This window comes from Glycine max, chromosome 15, assembly GCF_000004515.6.
Source record: "Glycine max cultivar Williams 82 chromosome 15, Glycine_max_v4.0, whole genome shotgun sequence".
In the NCBI taxonomy this organism is placed as follows: Eukaryota; Viridiplantae; Streptophyta; class Magnoliopsida; order Fabales; family Fabaceae; genus Glycine; species Glycine max.
The window spans coordinates 10,263,135-10,290,719 of record NC_038251.2 but is presented as its reverse complement, the minus strand read 5'-3'; the positions used below and the strand labels follow the sequence as shown (position 1 = coordinate 10,290,719).

Genomic DNA, 27,585 nt, shown 5'->3' with positions numbered 1-27,585 from the left:
CTTATATTCTCGTGCATATTTCAACATTCTTGGATGCAAGTCTTTTGTTGAAAACCTTTTATATTATATTAAACCATAGCAAGAACCAACATCTTTGTAAACTTTTTTTTTTTCATATCTATCGGACACATGATACAAATTTGTTTTCAAACATGTTATTTAGCTTCTTCTAGTGTGATATTTGTTATAATTTATATATTTAAATATATTTTTTACCATAAATTTTATTTATATAAAAATAATTATTTATAATGTATAATATTAATATATTCACTAAAATACGGTTTATATACATGGAATATAATTATCTTATATGAAAATGGAGAGTAAATTTATAATTTTATATCATACAATCATACATAAATAATTAAAATTTTAAAATATCAAATCCCTTAAAAAGTTATATATATATATATATATATATATTTAAAAATCCACACAATTTATATATTTTGATCTTAGTAATTTATAATAAAATATAATTATAAATATTTATTCATCTCCCTCTTACATAAAAATGTCTCATTTTTTTTACAAAATATCTCATTTAAAATATCTCCCACATATATATCACTAATAAAATAAGTTATTGAATTAATGGGCAATAAACACCGTCGGTCTAGTGATGTAGCAAAATGCATGACTAACACATGACTACAAATTTTACACAGTAAAGTAAACAAAGCTTAAGAAAAGAAGAAAATCACAAAGGAACGAATCATCCAAAGAATTGAAGGCACGTTTTGAATGCTTCTTGGTGGCAAGTGGACAACAACAACAATCCTCCAACTTTGGAGGAGCAATCATAAATAGTAATATTTTATTTAACTCCCAATTTTTTAACGAATAATTTTTACATAGTTTATAATTATTTATTTTTTAAAATTCAAATTCTTCATATGAATAACATAATTTACATACTAAGATTCAAAATCAAAATCATTTATCACACGTAAGTTGATCGACACACTCAATTATATCGGTTACTAATAATTTTTAGATCTATCATAATTCATAACTGATGCTTATTTTTCACAAAATTTCAATATGTTTTTTCTAATATAAAAAAATTAATAAATGTGCATAAGGAAAAATAAATCGTGGCACCAGCAATTTAAATTTGAATTTAATTAAAATTCACAAAAAATATATATACGACGGTACATGATGATGGTTGCAATGCTTTTATTCATTCATCACCCGTAAACAACTTCTCTCCAGCGATTGAAGGTTGTTTTGGTTGCTCTCTCTCTTTCCTCCGTTTCGATCTTCCTCCGTCTCATCGTTCCCGATTCTAGGGTTTTCGCTCCGATAACGATTCCTTCTATTCAATTTGGGGCAGAGCGCTAGGGTTTTTGCGCTGCCAGATCCGTTTTCGGATTTCCAGTTTCTTGATTCTGAGTCCTTTCGTCAGAAATTCACCATGTTTTGGCGCATGGCTGGTTTGTCCACGGCGTCTCCGGTGAGTTCCGCACTCTCATTCTTCGTTTCTTCGCATAAGCTTCGCGGACACTGATTCTTGTGTATTGGGGGTGGTTTTGGATGTTTTCTTGATGCGGTGTTTGCTTGGATTTGATTTTTCGGTTTGTTTCTTGGGAAAGTGTGACGATACGGAGGGTTATTGTGTCTTTAATTTAATATTCGGTGATCTTAGTGTCGTTTTTTTTTTTTTTATCAAATTTGTTTAATCTAGAATTGGATACTGTGAGTAATTGAATTGGCGCGTGTAACTCTGTGCCTGATTATGCAGCGTTGCGTTTTGATGTTTTGGCCAGTTTTTAGTTACTGTCACATCAGGTGGAGGACACTGAGGTAGCCTCGGCATTTGAGAATTTTGAAAATCTTGGTATAGTAATGAACTGATGAGAGTATGGGATTGTTGTTGGCTGAGATTTCCTTTGAATGATTGTGAAAGTGTTATATCAAGATCAATAGTAGGGACTGAGGAGTGTGTGAATGATCACTGGAGTAGTGTGGAGGGATTAGGATTCCTGTTGTTTGTGGATAGATGAATGAAACTAATGTTTACTGTTTTTCACACGATCCATGTTGGTCACAATTTTCAGTTATGTTAAAATAGCTCAGATGAGGAGCTGCCATTTATTGTCGTCTTTGATTTTAGCAATGATCCATATATCTTTTTTCCGGTCTAAACAACTGTGTTGCTTAGTCTACACACTTATATCTTTATGACTGTAACAATCTGTATATCTTTAATGATCACTGGAGTAGTGTGGAGGGATTAGGATTCTTGTCGTTTGTGGATAGATGAATGAAACTAATGTTTTCTGTTTTTCACGCCATCCGTGTTGGCCACAATTTTCAGTTATGTTAAAATAGAGTAAAGATGAGGAGCTGCCATTTATTGTTGTTGTTGGCATCTTTGATTTAGCAACGATCTGTATATCTTTTTCCCGGTCTAAACATTTAATGTTGCTTAGCCTACACAGTTATATCTTTATATCTTTAACGATCTGTAGATCTTTAATGATCACTGGAGTAGTGTGGAGGGATTAGGATTGTTGTTGTTTGTGGATAGATGGATGAAACTAATGTTTACTGTTTTTCACATGATCCATGTTGGTCACAATTCTCAGTTACATTAAAATAAAGATGAGGAGCTGCCATTTATTGTTGTTGTTGACATGTCTTTGATTTTAGCAATGATCTGTATATCCTTTTCTCGGTCTAAACATTAACTGTGTTTCTCAGTTTATGTAGTTATATTTTTAATGATCTGTATGTCTTTAATGATCACTGGAGTAGTGTGGAGGGATTAGGATTGTTGTCGTTTGTGGATAGATGAATGAAACTAATGTTTACTGTTTTTTACACAATCCGTATTGGTCACAATTTTCAGTTATGTTAAAATAGGGTAAAGATGAGGAGCTGCCATTTATTGTCGTCGTTGATGTCTTTTGATTTGAGCAATGATCTGTATATCTTTTTTCCGATCCTAACATTTAATAACTGTGTTGCTCAGTCTACACAGTTATATGGTGTATTTAGTTGGAGAGAAATGCCTAGACTTTTAATGGTGTTCATTTCTCCTTACTTTTTGTGAAATAGGATTGTGTTCTTGGCCTTGGTTTGGTTTTATTTGCATTGTTGCTAGAAATATTTTTTTTTTCCATCATTGATATGGCAAGAATTTGGAGGGCTTTGTTTTAGTCACTTCCTTATTGTCCACTATAATTTCTTAGAAGGCATTGGGCCACAACTCACAAGTACCTCATACATCTGTAACATTTTCTTTGATATTCCTGATGTCATCTTTTCATGATTACATTTATTGTCTGTTTCTTTGGGGGACTAGAATAGGTTAGTTTAATTTAATTTTTAAAATGATATGTAGATACGTATTGGTATAGCGATTTTACTGTTTATTTGGTGTATTATATTGCAGGTGGAAACCATTTTGGATAAGGAGAATTTTACTTTGGATGAACTACTTGATGAGGATGAAATTATTCAGGAATGCAAAGCTCTTAACAGTCGCCTTATAAATTTGTAATGCTCTTTTTCTCTGCTATTACAAATGTGTTTCTCATTTGAAATTATTATGGCTTAATATTATTGTTTAGAGGTGAGGATAAGATTATGAGGTGGCATGCTTGAAATCACTGAAGCGAGCCATACTTTGTCTTCTAACAAGTTGGACTTTTGCCTTTATGTTCTAATTAATAAGATTAGGAAACAAAGTATTGGTTTCAGTTTCCATTTTATTGACTAGGGAGTTCTCCTAATTTGATTTTTGGTAATCGGATTCAGAACTTGAAAATTGGTCAGCTTGGTTGTGATAATGAATAGGGAATTAGGGATATTAGGGAAAACCCAAGTCCCACATTGGTTAGAGATAAGGCCAATATAGAGTATATAAGGGGGGTAACCTTCACAGTGCTGGGCGTGAGGGGGTGTATTGGGAAAAACCCAAGTCCTTCATGGGCTAGAGATAAGGCAAATATAGAGTATATAACTGGGGGACAACCCTCACCCTTTAAGCTAGCTTTTGGTGTTGAGTTAGGCCCAAACCCACATTCTAAGAATGGATAATTCTCATTTTGCATGTCTTAATTGTAACTATTGTGAAATGTGAAATAACTAACGATTGACATACTACTCATTTACATTACTTGCCTTTATCTAAAAGTCAATCTGGTTCAGGAGTCAGGAGAGGGAACAAAGGATGAAGAGGTTCTTCTTATATTGTAACTCATATTAATGTTAAAAAGGGTGGCCCAGTGCATGAGGCTCATAGTAAACTTATGTTAATTGCTATTTGTTATTTTTGAAAGGAAAAGAATTTCATTACAAATAAAAGATTGGAAATACAATTTTATTAAAAAATAGTCTTTTGGTTACCTGCATTTAAACATAATAATAATAATAATATAAAAAGTATAGCGATGAAATTATAGGGCTTTAGGTATTGATTTTAGTGTAGTTTTGGAAAGTTGTCTATATTTGATGAACTCTGGAGTTTCTTTTTCTACTGCAAGCCTTTTAAATTATAGATTCCTTTGACTTGGATAAGTTGTGTTTGGGATAAATTGTTCCCTTTTTTGTTCTTTTTAACTGTTGTCTTTCATTATTGTGTGATTGGCCGACCACAACACACTTTTAATTTCTTTTGCACTTAATGAAATTTTATGTTGTCTGTTGCAGTTTGTCTGGAAGAGCACAGGTGGAACAATTGATACGTTACATTATTGAAGAAGCTCCTGAGGATGCTGAAAAGAAGCGATCTTTTAAGTTGGTTGCTCAAATTGGAGATTTTGATTAAGTTCCTGTTAGCTGGATATTTGCAGTGATATCTTATTGCTATTAATTTGTAACAGGTTTCCTTTTATTGCATGCGAGATATTTACCTGTGAAGTTGATATCATACTCAAAACTATTATAGAGGATGAGGAAGTAAGACATCAAAAACTCTTGAACCCTTATTTGTTGGTAATATTTAAGGAGTGCTGACCTTATTCCTTCTTGGCAGTTGATCAATTTGTTGTTCTCCTTTTTGGATCTAAATCACTCCCATAGTAACCTACTAGCTGGATATTTTAGCAAGGTACTGATTTATTGAAATTTGAAGCTTACTGCATGTTTATTTAGGCTATAAAATTGCTTTTGTTGTGGGCAGTGTCGAGCTTGCCCAGAAATTAGCCTGCTAAGTGCTAACTCGATTTAACTTTTGCTCTCTGACTCCAAAATTATTTGACTTAAAAACAAACCTGCTTGAGTTGACCACCAATCCTTTCCCTTTGAGATTAGAACTTAGGATTCTGTTTAATTTTCTTTTCCCTTTTAAGTTTTAAAGTTCCTTTTACAAATAATCTTGGCCATTGTACTTATTAAGTTCTTATGCTGCTAGGTAGTTGTATGCCTGTTGTTACGTAAGACAGTTCCTTTCATGCAATATGTTCAAGTAAGTTGAAAACTTCTTAATTATTTTATTTAGAAACATCTTTCTTGCCTTACTGTATCAATATCACATTGAACTGTTCAGTGCAAATGATTATTGCAGAACTGATGCTAGAATGTAGGGTTTTAATGAATTTTCCAGTAGCTTCATTTTTGAATTATTAAGAATTTAAGATTTTTAGTGCATTAAATGATTGGCCAACTAAAAGCAAGAGTAGTACTGTTAAAATTGCAATTAAATCTTGAATTTTGTGGATGATCAGTATGCCCAATAAGCAAAGAAGGGTAATGAATTGAAGTTTCTAAAATAATATTAGCCTTAGCAATACATTAAGGCACTGTGAAAAACCAGAAGTGTGTTCTTTATTATTCATTTGTATTGGAAAAAATGTTGGTGCTTCTTTTTAGAGTGGTGCGTATTTGATTTTGAGTGCAAGTGCTGTCAGTGTGTAGTTAGTGCATATGGCATGTCTTGGAAGAAGGCACTGGCTAGCAGTGAAATGGATTCTGTGGTTCTTGAGGTGTATCTCCAATGTTGGTTGGTGGTACTATTTGGACTATTATTTTGCAATTGATTTGGATAGGTCATCTCTGGCTTGTTATCTATTTAATCTTATAGTTGTGCTGTTAGTTTGTGATAGAACACCAATTGACATCAATAATAAAATATAATATTGAACACTAAAATCGCGCAATACAGCAATACACTTGCTGTCCCAGAGACAAAAAGCCCCTATTATATAAATATGGCTATACACTTGCTGTCCCAGAGACAGAAGTCTCCTACAGGGAGTATTCTCTGTCCGCAAACTTAAAATAACTTCACACACCTGATTACACAACCTACTATCAGATTTATACTCCTAATACATAACTACTGGAAGTTATTTTCTACACAACTGCCATCCTGCAGTTTCTAAAACAAAATTAACTACTAGCATTTATTTTCTACACGTAACTGTCATCTTTGAGTTTCTAACCCACAACTGATTTCTAGCAGTTATTTTCTACACATGTCTGTCCCTGATTATCAGTTCCTATCAGTTTGAAGGCAACCTAGCTAGATAAACTTGTATTGTCTCCAAGCGGCAATACAAGTAGGCTACTTATCTGACAGCAGTGGTATAATGAGTGAATTTTGGTGGTTTCTGAAAAAGAAAGCAGTGTTTTGTTACAACCAAGTAGATTATCACAAGAGGACCAAGCGTATTTGATATTGCTGTTTGGGATATTGTATCACAGGGGACTATTGCAGAAAGTTACACATAACTGCCATAATTGTTCCTGATTATCAGTTCCTATCAGTTTGAAGGCAACCTAGCTAGCTAAACTTGTATTGTCTCCAAGCGGCAATACAAGTAGGCTACGTTTTCTGACACCAATGGCATAATGAGTGAATTTTGGTGGTTTCTGAAAAAGAAAGCAGTGTTTTGTTATAAGCAAGTAGATTATCACAAGAGGACCAAGCACATTTGATATCGCTGTTTGGGATATTGTGTCACGGGACTATTTCAGAAAGTTACTTCTCATGAAAACCCAAAAGGTATGATGATCAAAGCTGGTCCGGTCAGCAACTTTAGGTATTGCTTGGGTTTGGTTAGAATTTGCAGAATTATTCAGTTGTGCCCTTCAAGGGAAAATAATGGAAATCCTAGTTGCTTCATTGTTGATGATGAGGATACAAGCAAATGGATTGAATAATTATAACTGGCTTTAACTTAGTTTTTGGTTTGTGACTTGACATCTGTCTGACCTGGCAAGCCAGCATTGCAATCTGACACAGAATTTTGAAGGAGCTTATGTGGTCTTGAAGAAAGGGACCTAGATGTTTGTGTGCATGTGTATAATGCAAATGTAAATTCAGTATTAGGTTAGGTCTGGAGTGTGTTGGGAAATTTCGTTTATGATGGGTGTTTTGTATTGAGATTAGGGTTTGAGTGTTGGGTGGCTACAAACACATTTGTAATCTTAGGTAATTTTCTTTGTTTTGCTTGGCCATTGCTTCATTGTAAGTTTAACCAGATTATATTAAATGTCTTTTTCTCTTATTCTCCATTGCACTTATGATAATAACTATCAGAATAGATGTTCAGCTTGTGAATTATAAAATTCCCTACAGATTTTCCCTGCTCTTGCCGTCTTTAAAATAGATCAACTACAAAACAAATGTGTGATGTGTGTATTACATGTGAATTTGAAAGATATCCTACAGAATTCTGACTCCCATCCTGTCGTGGCTTTTATATTTAGCTCAACAAAATAAAAAGGTGTGATATGTGTTGGAATTGGAAGTGTGGATATTAAAGGAAGTTACTTGATGGAACATTTTGATGAATATTTCCTAGTATTATTATATATTCTAGTAAAGGACTGAAGGGCTGCTTATTTTCATTGTTGTGTTAAGCATCCATTGGGTTGCACTTATCAGTTTGCTGATGTGTTGTCCTTATGGCTATCCAGGCTCACCAGGAAATTGTGAAGAAACTAGTTGAGTTGATTGGAATTACATCTATCATGGAGGTTGGTTTTTTGACAACATTTATTTATTTTTAAGTGCTGTACTCACCAGTTATGCTTTCTCTTTGATTTGCTGTTAGTTCAAATCTTTTTTATTACTTGTATTTATTTCTGATACATGTGCATGGGGCATAGTATTTTTAAATCTTGAAAAATCAATTACTTTCATTGTTTAGAATTTTATTTCTCTCTATATTCTGTTCTTGTGTGCGTGTTTGTATTTGTTATTTTAGTGGTAATATTTTTCTTCTAAATACCAGGTTTTGATACGCTTGATTGGTGCCGATGAACATATGTATGTAAGTCATGTGGATGCAATGCAGTGGATTGAAGATACTAATGTGCTTGAGATGATTGTGGATAAATTCAGTTCTTCAGTAAGTATCATCAGTTTTCTAAAATCTCTACTGGATTGGATGTTATTATTTCTAAATCTAAAAGTGTTACTGGATTTGGATGGATAAAAATAGAAGTTAATTTTTTTAAGTTGATGTGAATTTTTTTTTTTTTTGCACAGTAAAAATCAAAATATTATATATGAAATCCAGTACTAGGTGTACTGAAAATACAAAGATAAAAGCAATACAAATACAGTCTGCACCCCATTAGGAGAGACTGAAGGCAGCCCACCAAAGTACAAACCCATCCCCTCTAGGAAAAAACATCCTTTAGATTGGTTGACCCAAAAGTAAAGTGCATGTTGAAATCCTTCTCCACACATTTTAGCCAGGACCAGGTATGGAACAAGGCATCATCCATGACCTTTTCAGGAGTGAACGGCTGGTTCTTGAAAAGCATGGCGTTTCTATGATACCAAATGGAGAAGGACAGGGCTAACCACAGAAATTCCCATCTTTTGATTGTCCTAGCTTTGCTATTCCACTGGGTGAATTGTAAAAAGTGATTCTTTGGATCCATGGAATGAGGACCCACTCTATTAACCCATCTCATTGTCTCCCACCAAAGACTCCTAGTCTTTTCACAGTTGAACATAAGGTGATAAATCGATTCTTCTTCATGGTCACATAAAGGACAGCTATAAGAAGGCATTGTGACCTGTCTCTTTCTGAGATTGTCCCTATGTGCATGTTTATGCATATGATCAGATGGAAATATAATCCTTAAGCAACTTTTATTTGCCACTGTCATTTTCTATTAGCTTATATTGTAATAATAAATCACAGTGCCCCATTTGACTTGTATTAACTTTTTAATTATGGAGTGATGCAGTACTACCCTCATCATGCTTTTCTTCTTTTGAGGTATATTTTCTAGTTGTCAATAGCACCAAATAGTGGTGCTGTCACAGAATTGTCGTGAAGCGGCTGGAACATGCTTCAATGGTTGCGCAATAGCAGCAGGCAAAATCATGGAACTTTGTAGCCGGAGCAAGTGCTATTGGTGTGGGTTGGAAAAACATATTTTTAATCATGTAAATGTCATTTAGGGCTGTTTTATGGGGGTCAATTAGGGATTTTGCCCTCTCCTTTGAATCAGAACTGAAACCCTACTCTTTCGTTCATTTGCCTGCACTCTGTTATGAAGTATCATCCACTGGTCTCTGTGACAAGCACCCACCCTTCTCCGGCATTTCTCTGCATTTTCTGGCTAGCTGCGACAGTTGTCCATCCCCAACCTCAGTTCTCCTTAGTTTGATCATCCTGAGACCTCTGAGGCCACTTTCTGGCGAATTTGTCACTGTTTCTGGCCAATTGTGACCTTTGCTGCCTTGTCTTATTCTGTCTGTTGAATATCTTTTGGGGTTTCTAAATTAGATTTGTATGCATCATTACTAAATATTTTTTCCTTGTTTTAGAAGTCAGCAGACATAGGCTAGGCTAGGCTGTCACATAGACTAGGCTGTCACATAGACTAGGCTAGGTTGTCCTTTTCCCCTTTCTCTCTCTTATGCTTTGTACTCTATAAATTGTAAGCTGAAACATGAATATCATATGCCCTGTGAGTGAAATTTCCTTACATTTAAATTCAAGTTGGCATCAGAGCGGGTTTCGACCACCATCGTCGCCGTCGCCACCGTCCGTCGCCGCCACTGCCGTCCGCCACCTCCGGCCACCGTTTGTCGCCGCCGGTCGCCGCCTTCGGTCACCGTCCATCGCCATACTCTGGCTGTTGGAATCCCATCAGAGTTGTCTTAAACGGCGCATTTTTTTTGTTTTTGGGTCAAAAATGACTTCTTCTGGTCTTGTTTTTTCATTTTCTGGAACCCCAACCATTGCAACTGCCAAGCTCAACTGGAAAAATTATTTGTCGTGGTCTGCTTCAGTTGAGTTGTGGTTTCTTGGTCAAGGGTACCATGACCACCTAGAGAAAAACATCAATGCTGTTCCAAACGACAAGAAACCTGAATGGGAGAAGTTAGATTATCAACTATGTGCTGTTCTGTGGCAATCGGTCGAGCTAGATGTTTTGGAAATTCTTAGATCTTTCAAAACATGTCACCTTTTTTGGAAGAAGGCCCAAGAGATCTTCGCCAACGATATTCAAAGCCTATTTGATGCGACTGGGAAAGTTACAGCTCTCAAGCAATCTAACCATGACATGGTTGCACATATGGGTAAAGCTCGGGCAGCAGTAGAAGAGCTGAGAAGGTTTCTCGTGGCTGATTCGTTGGAAGAGGTGAATAAGAAACTGGACAAGTTCTACATGGTCCTTATCTTGAGGAGTCTACACAGATTTAGATCATGTACGTGATCAAGTCCTAGCTGGAGATCTAGTCTCATCGATGGATTCTCTCATTACTAGGCTTCTTCGTGTACCTCATGCGTTGAAGGATGAAAATCTCACTGATGTTGTGGAAACATCAACCATAGTGGCACCTCGTGGGAGAGGGGGAGGCCGTAACAGTAGAAGAGGCCGCAATGGAAGGAGTGGACGTCCTCAATGCACATATTGCAAGAGGATGGGTCACACTCAAGAAAATTGTTACTCTTTGCATGACTTCCCTAACAAAGTGGCACAAGTATCCAAGTCAGAAAAACCTGAGTCTAAGTTTTCTGATGAGGAATACCAAGAGTATTTGAAGCTCAAGTCCGAGAAATCCAGCAATCAAGCATCATCTTCATCAGTACCATGTTTCTCAACAGCATGTGTTTCTCAATCAATCGGAAGTCCTAGCCCTTGGATACTTGACTCAGGTGCCGTTGATGATATCTCTGGTAACAAGTCTTCCTTTTCATCTATTTCCTTTCCAAAGATTCCTCACCTTGTTACTGTAGCCAATGGGTCCAAAGTTGCGTCTCAAGGAAGTGGTCAAGTTTCATTATCTCCTTCATTGAAATTAAATTCTGTATTATTTGTTCCTCAGTGTCCATATAATAATCTAATCTCATTAAGCCAGTTGACTCGCTCATTAAATTGTTCAGTAACCTTTATTGTTGATTCCTTTGTTATTCAGGAACATGGGATGGGTCGACTGATTGGAGAAGGACGTGAATCACGAGGACTGTATTATTTAGAATCCAGCTCTCTGATATCCTGTTTTGCATCCTCAAAACCCAAACTTTTGCATGATCGTCTGGGTCACCCAAGTTTATCCAAGCTGAAAATAATGGTTCCTAGTCTTAAAAACCTTCGAGTCTTAGACTGTGAGTCTTGTCAACTAGGAAAACATGTTAGGTCATCATTTCCTCAAATTGTACAAAGATGTGATTCGGCTTTTTCTACCATTCATTCTGATATTTGGGGACCAAGTCGTGTTACATCTTTTGGTTTTCAATATTTTGTAACCTTCATTGATGAATTCTCCAGATGTACTTGGGTTTATTTAATGAAAGATAGATCTGAGCTTTTGCCCATATTTAAGTCGTTCTGCAATGAGATTGAAAATCAATTTGGAAAAACAATCAAGATTTTCAGAAGTGTTAATGCAAAAGATTATTTCTCTCATGATCTTTCCTCTTTTTTATCCTCAAAAGGTATCCTACACTAGTCCACATGTCCTCATACACCTCAACAAAATGGCATAGTTGAAAGGAAAAATCGTCACCTTCTTGAAATTGCTCATTCCCTAATGTTAAATTCTAATGTTCCTACACATCACTGGGGAGACGCAGTGCTTACTGCGTGCTTCTTAATTAATAGGATGCCTTCTTCTTCTCTTGAAAACCAAATTCCTCACTCAATTATCTTTCCTCATGACCCATTGTTTCATGTCTCTCCTAGAGTGTTTGGTTGTACTTGTTTTGTCCATGATCTTTCCCCTGGTTTAGACAAACTTTTAACTAAGTCAGTAAAATGTGTCTTTTTGGGTTATTCTCGTCTTCAAAACGGTTACAAATGCTATTCTCCAATCACAAGACGATATTATATGTCTACAGATGTAACCTTCTTTGAAGACACACCTTTCTTCTCATCCTCTGTAGATCATTCTTCTTCTCTCCAGGAAGTACTGCCAATTCCTTGTCCTCTAGGTAACTCTGACCAAAATGTCAGTGAAGTCCCATCTTCTCTACCAAATTCAATTGAAGTTGTCTCTCCATCTTTGTTTACATATCATCGCAGGACACAACCAGCTGATTCTACAGTACCTGAAGCCTCTCCTCGTGATCCTCATCCTTCTCCAACTAGTCCTCCAACCATGGATCCTGCTTCCTTACTTGTCTCTCATCACTCTGAGTCAGACTGACCCATTGCCATCATAAAAGGTACTCGATCCACTTGCAACCCTCATCCTATTTATAACTTTCTGAGTTACCATTGCTTGTCTCCTTCATATTCTTCCTTTGTTTTCTCTTTATTCTCACACCATGTTCCTTCTAATGTTCATGAGGCACTTAGTCATCCTGAATGGCGATAGGCTATGATTGATGAAATGCAGGCCCTTGAAAATAATGGTACTTGGGAACTTGTTCCTCTTCCACCTGTCAAGAAGACTGTGGGTTGTAGATGGGCCTAATGGTGAGGTCGATCGGCTTAAGGCTCGATTGGTAGCTAAAGGCTATATTTAGATTTATGGCCTTGATTATTGTGACACCTTTTCTCCTGTGGCTAAATTCACCACTGTTCGTCTGTTTCTTGCTATGGTAGCCATGAGTCATTGGCCTCTTCATCAGCTTGACATTAAGAATGCTTTTCTCCATGGTGATCTTGAGGAGGAGATTTATATGGAGCAACATCCTGGGTTTGTTGCTCAGGGGAAGTATGATCTTGTTTGTAAGCTGCGTCGATCTCTCTATGGGTTGAAGCAATCCCCTCGGGCTTGGTTTGGTAAATTCAGTCATATTGTTTCAACTTTTTGGGTTGAAATGAAGTGAGGCTGATCATTCTGTTTTTTATTGTCATTCATCCCCTAAGAAATGTGTTTATTTGATAGTATATGTTGATGATATAGTGATTACAGGGAATGATGCTACTTAAATTGTTCGGCTAAAGGAACACTTATTCAGACATTTCTAGACCAAAGACCTGGGATATTTGAAGTACTTCCTTGGTATTGAGGTGACTCAGTCAGGAGATGGTGTTGTGATCTCTTAGAGGAAGTATGCCCTTGACATTTTGGAGGAAACAAACATGCAAAATTGTAGACCTGTTGATAGTCCTATGGATCCAAATCTGAAGCTCCTGGCAAATCAGAGTGAAATGTATCCTGATCCCGAGAGATATAGAAGACTTGTGGGAAAACTCATTTATCTCTCCATTACAAGACCTGATATTTCCTTTGTCGTTGGAGTGGTGAGCCAATTTATGCAAAATCCTCGTGTTGATCATTGGAATGCTGTTATGCGTATTCTTAGATACATTAAGAGAGCTCCAGGACAAGGATTACTTATGAAGACAAAGGTAATACACAAGTATCTGGGTATTGTGATGCAGATTGGGCTGGTTGTCCTATGGATAGGAGATCCACATCCGGATATTGTGTCTCCATTGGAGGGAATGCTATCTCTTGGAAGAGCAAGAAGCAAACTGTTGTTGCCCGGTCTAGTGCAGAGGCTGAATATAGATCTATGGCCATGGTTACATGTGAACTTATGTGGATTAAACAACTACTTCAAGAATTGAGATTCTGTGAAGTTGGGCTGATGAAGTTATATTGTGATAACCAAGCCACTCTCCATATTGCTTCAAATCCAGTCTTTCATGAGAGAACCAAACACATAGAAATTGACTATCATTTCATTCGGGAGAAGTTATTGTCCAAAGAAATTGTCACTGAGTTCATTAGCTCTAATGATCAGCCAGCAGATATTTTGACTAAGTCATTGCGAGGACCTAGGATTCAGTCTATTTGTTCCAAGCTTGGTGCATATGACCTATAATAAGCTTGGTCCATATGCCCTGTGAGTGAAATTTCTTGACATTTAAATTCAAGTCTGTCCTTGCGCTTCTACCCTTAAATTGCTTTATTCTAATTGGTTAGAATAGTAGCCATCTTGCTCCCTGCTATCCTGTTTGAGGAATAACAGAATTTTATAAAAATGTTGAATCAAGTCTGAATGAAATGCTACTTAAATTACTATTACAAATATATAAAACATATGGAGATCAACAAAAGCACCTAACTAAACTATGAAAGCACACAGAAAGTATTTTGTTTGAGAGCAAGCAATCATGTAGATTAAAATTGCTAAGCATCTTTGTGATACATATAAACTGCCTCGTATATAGAATAGGATTTTTTTCATAATGTTTGTTGTTCGAGTTTGGGGCTGTTTTGTTGATTAATATCAGTGGCTTTAACAGTTGCAATGATGGAACATTTTTGGCATTGCATGCTTTATGTGGACTAGAATGCTCATGTATTAAGTATTGTATGTTGTCCGTACACTACACCTGTTATGAGTTAGGATTAATTTTATGGCTTCCAGGCTATATGCCTGAATAGTTGTATTGCACTGGTAAGCAATTTCACTTGTACTGTATTTTTTTATATTGCATACGCAAGGATATCTTTGTGTTAATTATACTGCAGTTTTCTCTAACAAGACCTCCTTAAACCCCCCTAACTTACAAAGATGAATACAAAAAGTATGTACGATGAATGGTATGAGGATAATGTATAATGTATTAACCATATCCTCTTTATTAAGCAGGCCAGCAAGTACATTCACATTGACTAAACATTCTTTTGGTGTTGCTTTTACAGGATTCTCCCGAAGTGCATGCTAATGCAGCAGAAACACTCTGTGCTATTACTCGATTTGCTCCTGCAGGGCTTTCTGCAAAAATCTCCAGCCCAAGGTAGATTTGTTCCAGGACTATTTTTTTTATGAGTGCAATCCTACATCAGTTTTCATCGCTTGAAGTTTATGCATCCTTTCCTTCTTTAACATTTTTTATCATCTATTTGCAGCTTTATAGGAAGATTATTCTGTCATGCTCTTGAAGTCTCTCGGCCAAAATCTGTTCTCGTTAACTCTCTATCTGTATGCATATCTTTGCTAGACCCCAAGAGCCATACTTTTGGCGCTTATTATACATATAACCGCCAAATGACTAATGGATCTACTGTGGCTGCAAATCCTGAGACTGTTGAAGGCATGCTAGATAGCCTAGGTAAGACTTCTTCCGTCCACTTTGGCCTTCTAATAACCTGTTTCTTCTAGGTCTCAGTCACGTTGTTAGTGTTATAATGTTGAGCTCTATATGATTTTCTTAATTAGCCACCATGGCAAATGGTAGTGTGCCAGATCTCAGCCAAACTGCTACTGAAATGCCATAGTGCAGAGCCTTTCTCATGGATGGCATCTGGGCTCATAGTGGCATGGGGTTATGGTGCTGTCTGATGAATGCCTCTGAAATTGCAGAGGCTAATGTGGTACCCATGTTTTGGATTATATTGGAGTTTTTAGTAATTCTATCACTAAATAAAATTTCAAAGAAACCATTGAATGAAACAAAATGCCTAATTAGTCAAATGTTCCCAATGGTAAATTATGGATCATAGGTCATAGCTTCAAGCTTCCATTTTGTGTATTTGCTACTTAGACCATCTTTGCAATATAATATGCCTTCTAGGGTGAGTTGACTCTAATATGATGACAATGGTTGATTATGGACAAATTTCTGAATGGTTTGAAAGTATGTTTTGCAGAGAAGAAAAATGCACTCTTTCAAGCACAAGTTGTATTGTTGAACTATCAACATCAGATATGGATAAGACCTCAAAATCGTTATTTAATGAACATCCAATGATTTTTTTTAATTTTCAACTAATTTTAGCCCAATAGAAGAGAGTATATTAGGAGTGTGTTCCTAGTACTCTTCTTGGGGGGCGAAATAGTTTGTCTAAATACATGAACCAAAAGGCCATTTAACTTCCATTTCCAATTGATGTTACATTACATCGTGACGCCATGTGTGTCTGAATGTACATTCTTTTTTCTTTATTTTGTAGTTTTATTGTGACTGGTTCTAAAGGAGAAAAAAATGCCTGATCTAGCTCTTACTCTGCAGGTGATTTACTCAAGCTCTTAGATGTTTCTTCTGCTGAAAATCTCTTGCTAACTACTTTTGGCAAGTTACAACCACCTCTTGGTAAACATCGTTTAAAGGTAAACTAATTATTTGAAATTGTTGCATTTGTCTTTTTGATTTGAGTCTGTTGGAAATTGGTAGGTGAGTTTTGAACATTTGGGTGGCTTTTGTTTCAAGGTGTTGAGCAAGATTGCTGGGAATGTGGACATGGGAATATCACATTACCATGTTTGGTATAAGTTTTGTAAAAACCTTCCTAGGAATGGTTGATTTCCAGGAATGTAAAATACTCTCAATTATCTTGCTTCTTATTCCCACGGAGAATGGTGAGCATATTGGATTCCCATGGGAATGGAAGTTATTTTCTACAAAACTACCTATTCCCACTTCATTCTTCCACATTTCTTTTTCTACTTTTATTTTTTAATTAAATAATGTTTTTTCTGAAATTACTATTGTCAAACAAACATGTTCGTGGGAATAATATTCCTGGGAATTTGAGTCCCAAGAATAAAATTTCATACCTTGAAACAAACACCCCCTTGCATGGTTTGCTTATTGCAATACCATCAATGGTCAGAGGTTCGAGACTAGACAGTCCCTTCATAACCAAAACACCTCCTTGCTGTAATGATTCGTTTTACAAGTATTTGTCTTTTTAATGTTTGGTGTTCATGATATTTGAAGATGTTGAGAAGTGATATTGCAGCTTTGCCATAATATTAACTGAACATATATTCTTTCAGATTGTAGAGTTCATATCAGTTTTAGTAACTGTTGGCGGTGAAGCTGCTGAGAGGAAATTGATTGATCTTGGAGCTGTACAAAGAATTATTCACTTGTTCTTTGAGTAAGTTTAGCGATTCTGTTATCTTGTGCCATGTCATTTGATCTCATGCATTGCTACAATGTTTGAATGTGGTAGGTACCCATACAATAACTTTTTGCATCACCTCGTGGAAAACATTATAATGTCTTGCTTGGAGAGTAAGAATTCTTCTCTTCTGGAACACCTTCTCCGTGATTGTGATTTTGTTGGGAAAATTATTCAAGCAGAAAAGCTATTCACGTTAGAAGCTGATACAAACAAGGTACATGATCTCCCCCCCACTCCTCAAAATTGTATTGCAAAAAATGTTTTGTTTTGTTATCTATGTTTTGATTCAACTATTTAATGAAAAATAAAAAATCTTTTGGGATGAATTAATATTTTAACTTTTCAATTTGTCTTTGCAAATATTCATGCAGCCAACAATACCTGCTGAAGGTAAATCAGCACCCAGGATAGGATGCATTGGACACATAACCCGTATATCTAACAAACTTATCCAGTTAGGGAATAACAACAGTGTGATTCAGGAACATTTGCAGGTCTGTTACTATGTCTCCAGCAAGTTGTGGTAGGACTTTTGAGTGTGTAAACTTATATTGTTAGTATCTGGTATCTGTTGATCGATTCTCTTTCTTTTCCTAGTAAGTAATTGTCAGACGTTTTAACATGTTCTTGCACAAAATGAATGTTAAACATTAACTTCATAATCTTGAAGCTCATTTTCAAACTTCTTAAATTGACAGGGAAATAGTGACTGGACAGATTGGTACTTGAGTGTTTTATCAAATCGCAATGCTGTGGAAAATGTCTATCAATGGTCGTGTGGGTATGTTGCATTTCTTAACTGGCATTGTCTTGTTCTATCCCCTGGTTGATCTGCATATCCAATATCAGAATGAGCTTAAAAATTAAGATTTGCTGTTTCGTTGAATGACATCATGCTTTTAGAGTCCTGGATAGAATCTTTGGAGGTTTCACTCCATATTGAAATCCTATTCTCTTTTCTTGAGCCATAAACTTAAAGACTATTAGAACCATCGGAGTATAATATACCTTCCTTGATCAAGAAAAATGTTTCCATTAGAGGCAAAGACCATTGTTCACTGAACCAAGAGAACATCAAGCTCCAGAATATATAAAAGTGGTGTAACAGAGAGGTGCATAAATTTTCAAGAAAATTTTGTATTTTTTTGTTAAGATTGTCTTTTGGACATCTTTATAGATTTCTTTCAAATTTTTGTAATGAAATTTTTTGTCATGCAGAGGCATTACTGAAATATTGAGCTGATGTTCATTTTGAATTTTATGTCTTGTTCTTTAGTTTTGTTTGTAGAATGATCCTTCATCTTGTACTTCTGTAATATCTAAAATAATATTGAAACTGCAGAATGCTGTATTCCATCTTACTGAAACAAAATTGAGTAAATTGATGCAATAGGCTTTGGAATCATGATGCATAAATAAGATAGGTTTAACTATAATTGTATATTGATTATATTGGGATATTTTAATTTTGTGATGATAGAATTACAACAGTCTTATCCCACTAGGTAGTAATGATGATAGAATTAAAGTCCAATTTTAAGATAATTGTAAAATAACTGTAAAAAGCCTTCTATGAGTAGATATTGCCTAGTCCCTTTTCAAAATCCCTTTTCTTGTGCAACTTTACTGACTTAAAGTGAAACCAGTGCCAAAGTCAACCCATCAACCATGCAAGACAGCAGAATTAGATAGATGTGTTGTACTCGTGCTGATTTGTCGTGTGATGAAATGCAAGCTTGGAGCTGAGCTTGAGCACAATCTTTTCTGTTATTGAATATTTTCTTATTATTGTTGGGACTTGGGATTGAGCATCATATTTTTCTTTTTGTAGCTTCAATGTAGGTCATATCATGTGGTTTTGTTGTGTATTTCCTTAGAGACTCTTTTGATGATTTTAAATTAATTGATTGTTACAGGAGACCAACAGCGTTGCATGACAGAAATAGGGATAGTGACGAGGATGATTATCAAGATCGGGACTATGATGTTGCTACATTAGCAAATAATTTGAGTCAGGCCTTCCGTTATGGCATTTACAATAATGAAGACATTGAAGAGGTACATTCATTTCCAGGGACTACCTGTGTCTACAATCAAATTTGCATTTTGTAGTGTCATTTTTATAGCTCTGAACAGAAGAACAGAAATATCTGGAATTTTTCTGAGATTGATGAAGGAGTATTTATCAACCTCATTTGGAATCACTTTGTGATTTCATGTTAATTTCTGCCCACAAAGGCTCCTAAAGTTGTTTTCTTCATAATGGCCAGAAGTATATGAAATACCTAGAAAGATGATTTCTATGGTGTTATATATCAGAAGATTTAACTGCGAATGGAATGGGCACAGTCTGGCTTTAAAAAAACTAAAAAAAAAGCAATATCTGAAAACTTTTATGTTAGGTCATAAAGGCAGTCTAAGCCTACAACTCTATGAGAAAGTCAAATCTTTCCCATTCTATTCAAATCAGACCAGAGTGAAATGCACATAGCTTTGCCAGAGTTTTTTTGGATTTGCTTGATTTTCCGATGTTATTATAGAATACTTGTCTACAGTTAATAGTTGGTTCTCAAATTATGCACATCAGCTGATCCTTTTTTGCGTAATTACTCATATGAATTTTACAAATGTCCTATTTGTTCTTTATTATGCATACTTGGTGATTGTGTTGACTGTTATTTATGTCATCATTCATGGCTTTTTTTTTTTTTTAATTATAGAAAGATAAATTCCTGATGGCTGATGTCATTCTTACGTGGTGTTATGATATTCTCAGGTTCATGGCTCTCTTGAACGAGATGATGAGGTATGATGTTTTCCTCGTAAATGTTAATCTCTAGTACTGGAATTGAGGTGAAATGAATATATAATTGAATATGTGGAGCATAAATAGTTATCATTATTCATTTGGAAAAAAAGGTAGAGATGAGAGAGAAACACAAAGTGGGTAAGAGAGCGAAACAAAGAATGGGTGAGATAGAGTTCCCGTCTCAACTACACTGGGAATGGGTAAGTCAACATGATGCAATGACAGTGGTGGCACGATGAGGGGAGGGAAGGAGTAGAAACTGGAGGGACGCATCAGATGTTTCTTCTTTCTACTTCACACTTTTTCTGGAAGACACGGGGGAAAATGATTTGTGGTTTGAGTTCAAGAAATGGGGTGATGTTAAGGAGGTATTCATCGCAAAAAACATAAATAGGAGCGATCGGAGATACGGTTTTGTGCGCTTCATATGGGTCGATGACGTTAAGAAACACGAGAGACAATTGGATAACTTGATCCTTGGCGGATTGAACTACATGCGAATCTCCTGAAACATGTAAGGGAGTGGAAGCTGATAGAGAAAATCAACAAGATCAGCACAAGAATGGGCCAATTAGGGAGAACCTAGTTGAGAGAGAAAAAGACAAAGGTAGAGAGAGAACATAACAAACAACCTTGTATGGAGGAGCACAAAAACAACATCCCCAACGATAGCCAGTACATGTTTCACACGTGAAAGTGGTGGTGATAGGCAGCAATACTATGGTGAAGAGGTGGTTATCGAGATATGCACAGACAATGAGAACGACTTCCTACTCGTCAATTAGCTAGCTATATCCATGGAACAAAGGACATGGTTCAGCAACGCCTGGGCCTAGGTAGGTAGAATGAGGAATTTGGCGGCGTTTGATAGACTAGAAGAACTCATGTGGGATGGAGGCACAAATATTAAGCCAAAGAACCTTGATGATGACATGGTGTTACTCGTGGGCCTCACTGATACCAGAGCAGAAGAAATATGTAGGGAAGAAGTTGAAAACGGACTGTCTATGTTCCATACATTGGAGAAATGGAGCCCAAGCCTTAGAGGCATGACTTTAGGTTGGTTTGGATTCTTTGCTGGGGAATCCCATTACACGCATGAGATTTGGAGAACATTAAGAAGATTGTGAGGGGGGTTGGTGAAATGTTGGATATTGATGATGATGTGGAAGACCTTCAACGCTTGGATAGAGCACGAGTGCCCGACAAAACGTCATGACACCCCAAAATCAATCACACTATAAAGCAGCAGGGGGAGCCTGATAGGGTCCTCAGAGGAAATATTTTCCAATGAGAGCAAAGTGTGGTTGGCCTTGTCGTCGGAGAACACATTGTCTGACGGCGAATTTCCGGCAATAGCTAGGCTAGTGGATGAAGAAGGAGGTGAGCAAAACAGAAGTGTTGGGGAGCTGCAATTGTTCGCTGGTCAATCTATCACGTTAGGACCTTTGGTTAATAACCAGGACGACCTACCCAGGTGCGACATGATGGTGATGATTAGTGTATTAAGTAAGTTTTACTTTGTGATTTAGTTAGAGCTACTGTTATTTTGTTGGAACAATTATGATTTGGTTAGAACAATTGTGATTTTGTAATTTTTGTTATTCTGTTAGAAGCTGTTATTTTTGTTAGAGCAATAACTAACTTTGGTTAGTTAACTGCCTTAGTGAGGTTATGTGTAACCATATGTTTTCTATATAAATAGAGAAGCATAATCAATTTGTAACTGCCCTTTTCGTTCTGAATCAATAATAATATCTTCCATCTTTCTTCTTTTTCTCTCAAACTCTATGATGGTATCCAGAGCTTGAGGTCTATCCATGGCGACAAATCAGAATTTCGCTTTTGTGACTCCTTCTGGTGTACATGATAGAAGGTCTACCTCTAGTGCAGTGATTTGCTTTAGTCCTAATTTGGTCTCGTGGTGGTCCAAGAAACAACATATTGTGGCTAGATCTTCCACTGAAGCTGAATACAGAAGCTTGGCTCAAGCCACGACTGAGGTTTCATGGATTCAAACTCTTTTAACAGAGTTGTCTGTTCCTTTTCAGACCCCAGAGATTTACTGTGACAACCAAAGTGCAGTAGCTATCACTCATAATCCAGTTCTTCATTTCCGGACTAAGCACATGGAAATTGACATCTTTTTTGTTAGGGAGAAAGTCTTGGCTAAAGAGCTCAAAGTGTATCATATTCTTGCTATAGATCAATGGGTTGATGCCCTCGCTAAGCCTCTATCACCAACTCGATTTCTCTTTCTTAGGTCCAAACTCATTGTAGTTGAGTTCATTTCTTATTCTCCACCCCATTGAGTTTGGGGGGGGGGGGGGGGGATTAGTGTATCAGGTAAGTTTTACTTTGTCATTCAGTTAGAGCAGCTGTTATTTTGTTAGAACAGTTATGATTCAGTTAGAACTACTGTAATTTTGTTATTTCTATTATTTTGTTAGAGCAGTAACTAACTTTGGTTAGTTAACTGCCTTAGTCAGGTTATGTGTAACCATATATGTTTTCTCTATAAATAGAGAAACAGAATTAGTTTGTAATTAACCTTTTCATTCTGGATGTGCCTTGTGTGGGGAGAAAATTCACCTGATATAGACCACAACCAAAGGCAGATTGGACAGAATTCTTGTATCCACAAAATGGCTTGCCAAATGGCAAGGAAGCACCTTGTTTATCATGCATCGTGATTTCTGAAGCCTGTTGAGATCCACATTTTCTGATTGGGGCTTGAGCCATTTCGGGTTTTGGATTGCTGGTTTGAGGATAAATCTTTCAGGAAGGTAATCTGTGACTGCTAGACAACGAACTCTATAAATTGTTGGGGCGGTTTTGTGTTAAAAAGAAAAGATCAAGGGATTAAAGTAGAGGTTAAAAGCATGGATTAAGACTTAGTTTTGCGATATTCTGCAAAAATTAAGACTAGAGTTGGAGTTGAACAAGCTGGAAAATGAAGGGGATGACAGACAACTGAATGAACAAGAAATAAAATTGCGAAGCAGCACACTTAAATGAATCCATCTTGAGGCAAAAGACTAGGACTAGATGGATCAAGGAAGGATTCTCGGTTATTCCACTTGATTGTATTTTGGAAACGTAGATTCAATATGTTTAAAGGAGTGCTTGTTGATGAGTGCTGGATAAAAGAGTCATGCAGGGTCAAAGAGGAAATTAGACAGTTTTTCAAGAGGAGATTTGAGGAGATTGAGTGGGAGAGGCCTAGACTAGATGGGGTCAGATTTCAGTCCATTGGCTAGTATGATAATGACCTCTTGGTGGCGCACTTTGAAAAGAGAGAAGTGAGTGATGCCGTGTGGGATTGTGGTAGTGCGTAGAACCCTGGACTAGATGGAATAAATTTCAAGTTTATCAAGAAATTCTGGGATGTTATCAAAACAAATTTGCTTCGTTTTTTGGATGAATTCTATATCAATGGAGTTTTTCCAAAGGGAAGCAATGTATCATTCTTAGCTTTGGTCCCTAAGGTCATTGATCCCCGGAGCCTCAATGAATACAAACCTATTTCATTAATAGGATGCATGAATAAAATTGTGGCTAAACTGTTATCTAGAAGGTTGAAGAAGGTGGTATCGACCATTATAGATAAATGCCAAAATGCTTTCATAGAAGGTAGACATGCTACACAACGTGGTAATAGGCAATGAAGTGGTTGAAGAAGCAAAAAAGTGTAATAGAAGATGCCTTGTGTTCAAAGTTGATTATGAAAAGGAGTATGACTCAGTTAGATGGGATTTTGTACCAAATAGATTAGATGGATTGATGACTGCTTGAAATCGACTTCTATTTCCATATTGGTTAATGGGAGTCCAACAACGGAGTTCACTCCTCAAAGAGGACTCAGGCAAGGGGATCCACTAGTCCCATTCCTGTTTAATATTGTAGCAGAGAGCCTAACTAGTCTGATGAGAGAAGCCTAGGAGAAGGATTTGTTTGAAGGCTTTACAGTAGGCAGAAATGTGGAAATCAGTATACTACAGTATGCCGATGACATGATTTTCTTTGGGACCACAATGATGACAAATGTAAGAGCAATTAAGGTGATGTTGAGGACTAAAGCTAAACTTCGCCAAAAGTAGTTTTGGGACGACTGGGATGCCTGAGCAATGGATGAACAATGCCGCTAGTTATTTAAATTGTAGATTGTTGTCAGTAATCTTTTCTTATTTGGGTATCCCTATTCGGACAGACTCATGGTGTAGTGAGATATCAAATCCAATAGTCAAGAGATGTGAGAAAACTATCAAAATGGAAACATAATTATCTTTTTTTCGAGGGAAGGGAGACTTTGATAGAGTCAGTCTTGAACTTGATCTCTATTTATTTCGTTTCTTTTTTTAGGGCTCCGAAGAAGGTGGTAGATAGGTTGGTGAGGCTGAAGCGGTGGTTCTTGTGGGGAGGACATTCGGATCAGAAGAAGATTGCATGGGTGAATTGGGGAACAATCTGTCTGCCAAAGGAGAAAGGTGTCTTGGGCATTAGGGATTTGGTGAAATTCAACTATGCATTACTTGAAAAATGGCGATGGAATTTGTTTCACCACCAAGGAGAATTGTAAGCACAAGTTTTGGACTCAATATGGAGGGTGGAGGAATTTGGATATGACAAGAAGGACTAATAGGAAGTCCCTCTGGTGGCGGGACCTTAGCTTCATTTGTAATTTGACCGAGGAGGAGAGCTGGTTTAGAAGCGGGTCTAAATGGAATATTGGGTGTGGATCGAAAGTGCTGATTTGAGAAGATGGTTGGAAGGATGATGGGGTTTCGTTGATGGAGAAGTACCCAAGATTGTACCATATCTCCCAACTGCAACATTAATATATTCAGCAGATGGGGGCAATATTAGATGTAGGCTGGGAAATAGACATGGCTGGAAAATTTATGGAGGATATAGAAGGTCTGTGAGTACAACTGCAGCGACAAGACACTTGGAGTTGGGAGGGAGATCCAAGTGGGGGATATATAGTGGGGACTGCTACAGGCTGCTTGATTGGGATTCGTCATATGAGAATCAGGATGGAGTGTTTACTACACTATGGAAGTTAAAAATCCCAAGTAAAGTCTCATTCTTTGCATGGGAGATTAATCTGGGACAGATTGCCAACAAAGAGTAACTTGAGATCTAGGAATGTGGAATCAACGATGCCAGTTGTCCATTCTGTAGAAATCATGACGAGGACACATCTCATCTTTTTTTTCAGCCGCGTTAAAATCATGCCACTATGGTGGGAATCGATGTCTTAGTTAAACATTGTGGGTGTATTCCCAGAAACCGAGGGACCATTTCCTCCAACACTCATACTTCAATCTGGTGGGTATTAGGTTACAGCGATGGCAGACTTGGTGGATCTCCCTGGCATGGTGTATTTGGCATCATAGAAAAAGGATTGTTTTCTCAAATGACAGCTTCAAAGGTCACACAAATTGATGGAGGATGCTTTGTTCTTCCGCTGAACATGGCTTATATACAATAGTACACCACTTGTACTGAACTTAATATTATATATAATATAATAATACTTTTACTGATAAAAAAAAAAATTGAATATGTGGAAGTGAATGGTCAGATAAATTTTCTTGTGTAAAAGAATTTGTCTAAAGATGGAATGAGTAATTTTTGCTTGGGTGTCTTATAGTGACTTGAACTCCACCACATAAATTTCGCATATTTTTGCCGAGTACATTGATGGCTTTCATACAAATCTGCACACGTTTATCTTTTTGTTTATTTGGGGATTTCTAGTTTTGTTTAACACTTATGATGTATCTTGGGATTTTTTTGTTGAGGTTTGATTTACGATCATGATAAAACATCTGACATAATATGTATCTTGCAGGATGTCTATTTTGATGATGAATCTGCAGAAGTTGTTATATCTTCTTTGCGGTTGGGAGATGACCATGAAAGGTAAATGGTGTGCCTCTGTTGATCATACATGTGTCAATTTTCTACTTTGTATTTGAACTGTCATGCCTGGTGTCTCATGTAAAGGTCTTTATTCCAATTCTTTCAATGTATACCTTAGATTTTGCTTTGACACATGCAGTGGGTCTCTATTCACAAATTCCAACTGGTTTGCTTTCGAGGAGGGTAGAGATCGAGTAGGCAATGAACGCTCAACAGGTTCCCTTGCTTCTCCATCACCTACTGCTGATGAGGTTTTTGTAAAAGCCAGTGGGGATGATGTTATTGCTGGTGAAGATGAGGAGTTAGCTGACACTGCAACATCTCCAGAAGCAGGACTAAAATTAGAACATGGTGGGACCGATAAACCAGTTGAGTGGGTTGAATGGAGGGAATCTTCAGATGCCAATGACCCTTCTGATGTTCTTCCCAACGGAGTACTTGAGATAGAACCTGGGAGCAATAATCCTGGTGTAGCTGAATCATCATCTCCATCATCCAGTGTTGCATTAACAAAGGATGAGCAGATAGCTACTGATGAGCCATCAGCATCTCTCAATGACTCAAGCATTGAAACCTCTGACAGAAACAAGGACAAAACTGAGCCAACTCAAGGAGTTGAAACTCCAAGCACACGTGCATCTGCCACTTCTGTGGATGACCCAGTCACCGAGGTTGGAGGAGACCGTAACAAGGACACAACTGACAACAAAAAAGCTGTGGATAGGCCTGTCACTGCGGTGGAAGGAGACAGTAACAAGGACACAACTAACAACAAAAAAACAGTGGATGAGTCAGTCACTGTGGTTGGAGGAGACAGTAACAAGGATACAACTGACAATAAAAAAGCTGTGGATGGGTCAGCCACTGAGGTTGGAGGGAACAGTAACAAGGACACAACTGACAACAAAAAAGAAGTCGAGCATGAGTAGGATAATGTAAATTATTGTGTACTGGCTTGGGTGGCTAATCATGCAACATTAATCAGGTGGGAAGATACATCCTGGAATTTGGCAGGGCAAGAGCATTTAGGACCTCTCTGCCCACTGTATGTTTTTTTAATAGGGGTATTGAATTTTTATTCCCACCAACTTCTGAAGCTAGAAATTCAATGTTTGATGAGGCTTTAGCTCATGCATTAGGTGCTACTGAATTCTTCACCTGTTCATATCAATTGTTTAGCTTTTGCCCATTTAGGTGCTACTAAATTTTCACCCTCTTCAACTTTAACTGTTCGTATAAAAATACGTCTCCCCGTTCCGAGTGTGTTGGTATGTGAAGATGAGTTCCTTGATTGACTTGTTCAATTGCTCAAAAGTAACCTTGTATGATGATTTTTATAGGAAGTGGTTGAACTCAGGTTCAGGTCACGTGGGTCTTTAGCATTGCAAAGCTCCATGGTTGCTTATAAGGACTTGCATTTCATAAAGCATACTGAAAAGTGAGAAAAGGCCAAAAATTGGTGGGAAGGGGAGGGACGTTTCTGTAATTACGAGTTTTCGGATGAACAATATTCGTTACATTGTTACATACTTTGAACCTTTGGGTTCTGAAACTTGTATTGACTTGTTCCAGTATATTGTACAAGTTCCCTTCCAAATCA

General features: G+C 37.0%; 1 protein-coding gene across 1 annotated transcript; it reads left to right on the top strand.

Annotated features, from left to right (window-relative positions):
• Positions 1–1,173: 1,173 nt before the first annotated feature.
• LOC100790475 (serine/threonine-protein phosphatase 6 regulatory subunit 3) lies at positions 1,174–27,585 on the top strand. The gene is made up of 19 exons (XM_003547276.5): positions 1,174–1,462; positions 3,407–3,510; positions 4,666–4,752; positions 4,839–4,914; positions 4,991–5,065; positions 5,369–5,422; positions 7,879–7,938; positions 8,196–8,312; positions 15,041–15,135; positions 15,248–15,450; positions 16,351–16,448; positions 17,118–17,221; positions 17,297–17,462; positions 17,620–17,742; positions 17,947–18,029; positions 19,165–19,306; positions 20,025–20,054; positions 25,915–25,985; positions 26,125–27,585. The coding sequence occupies exons 1-19, from the start codon at positions 1,424–1,426 to the stop codon at positions 26,912–26,914; spliced, it is 2,517 nt and encodes an 838-aa protein (XP_003547324.1). The 5' UTR covers positions 1,174–1,423; the 3' UTR covers positions 26,915–27,585.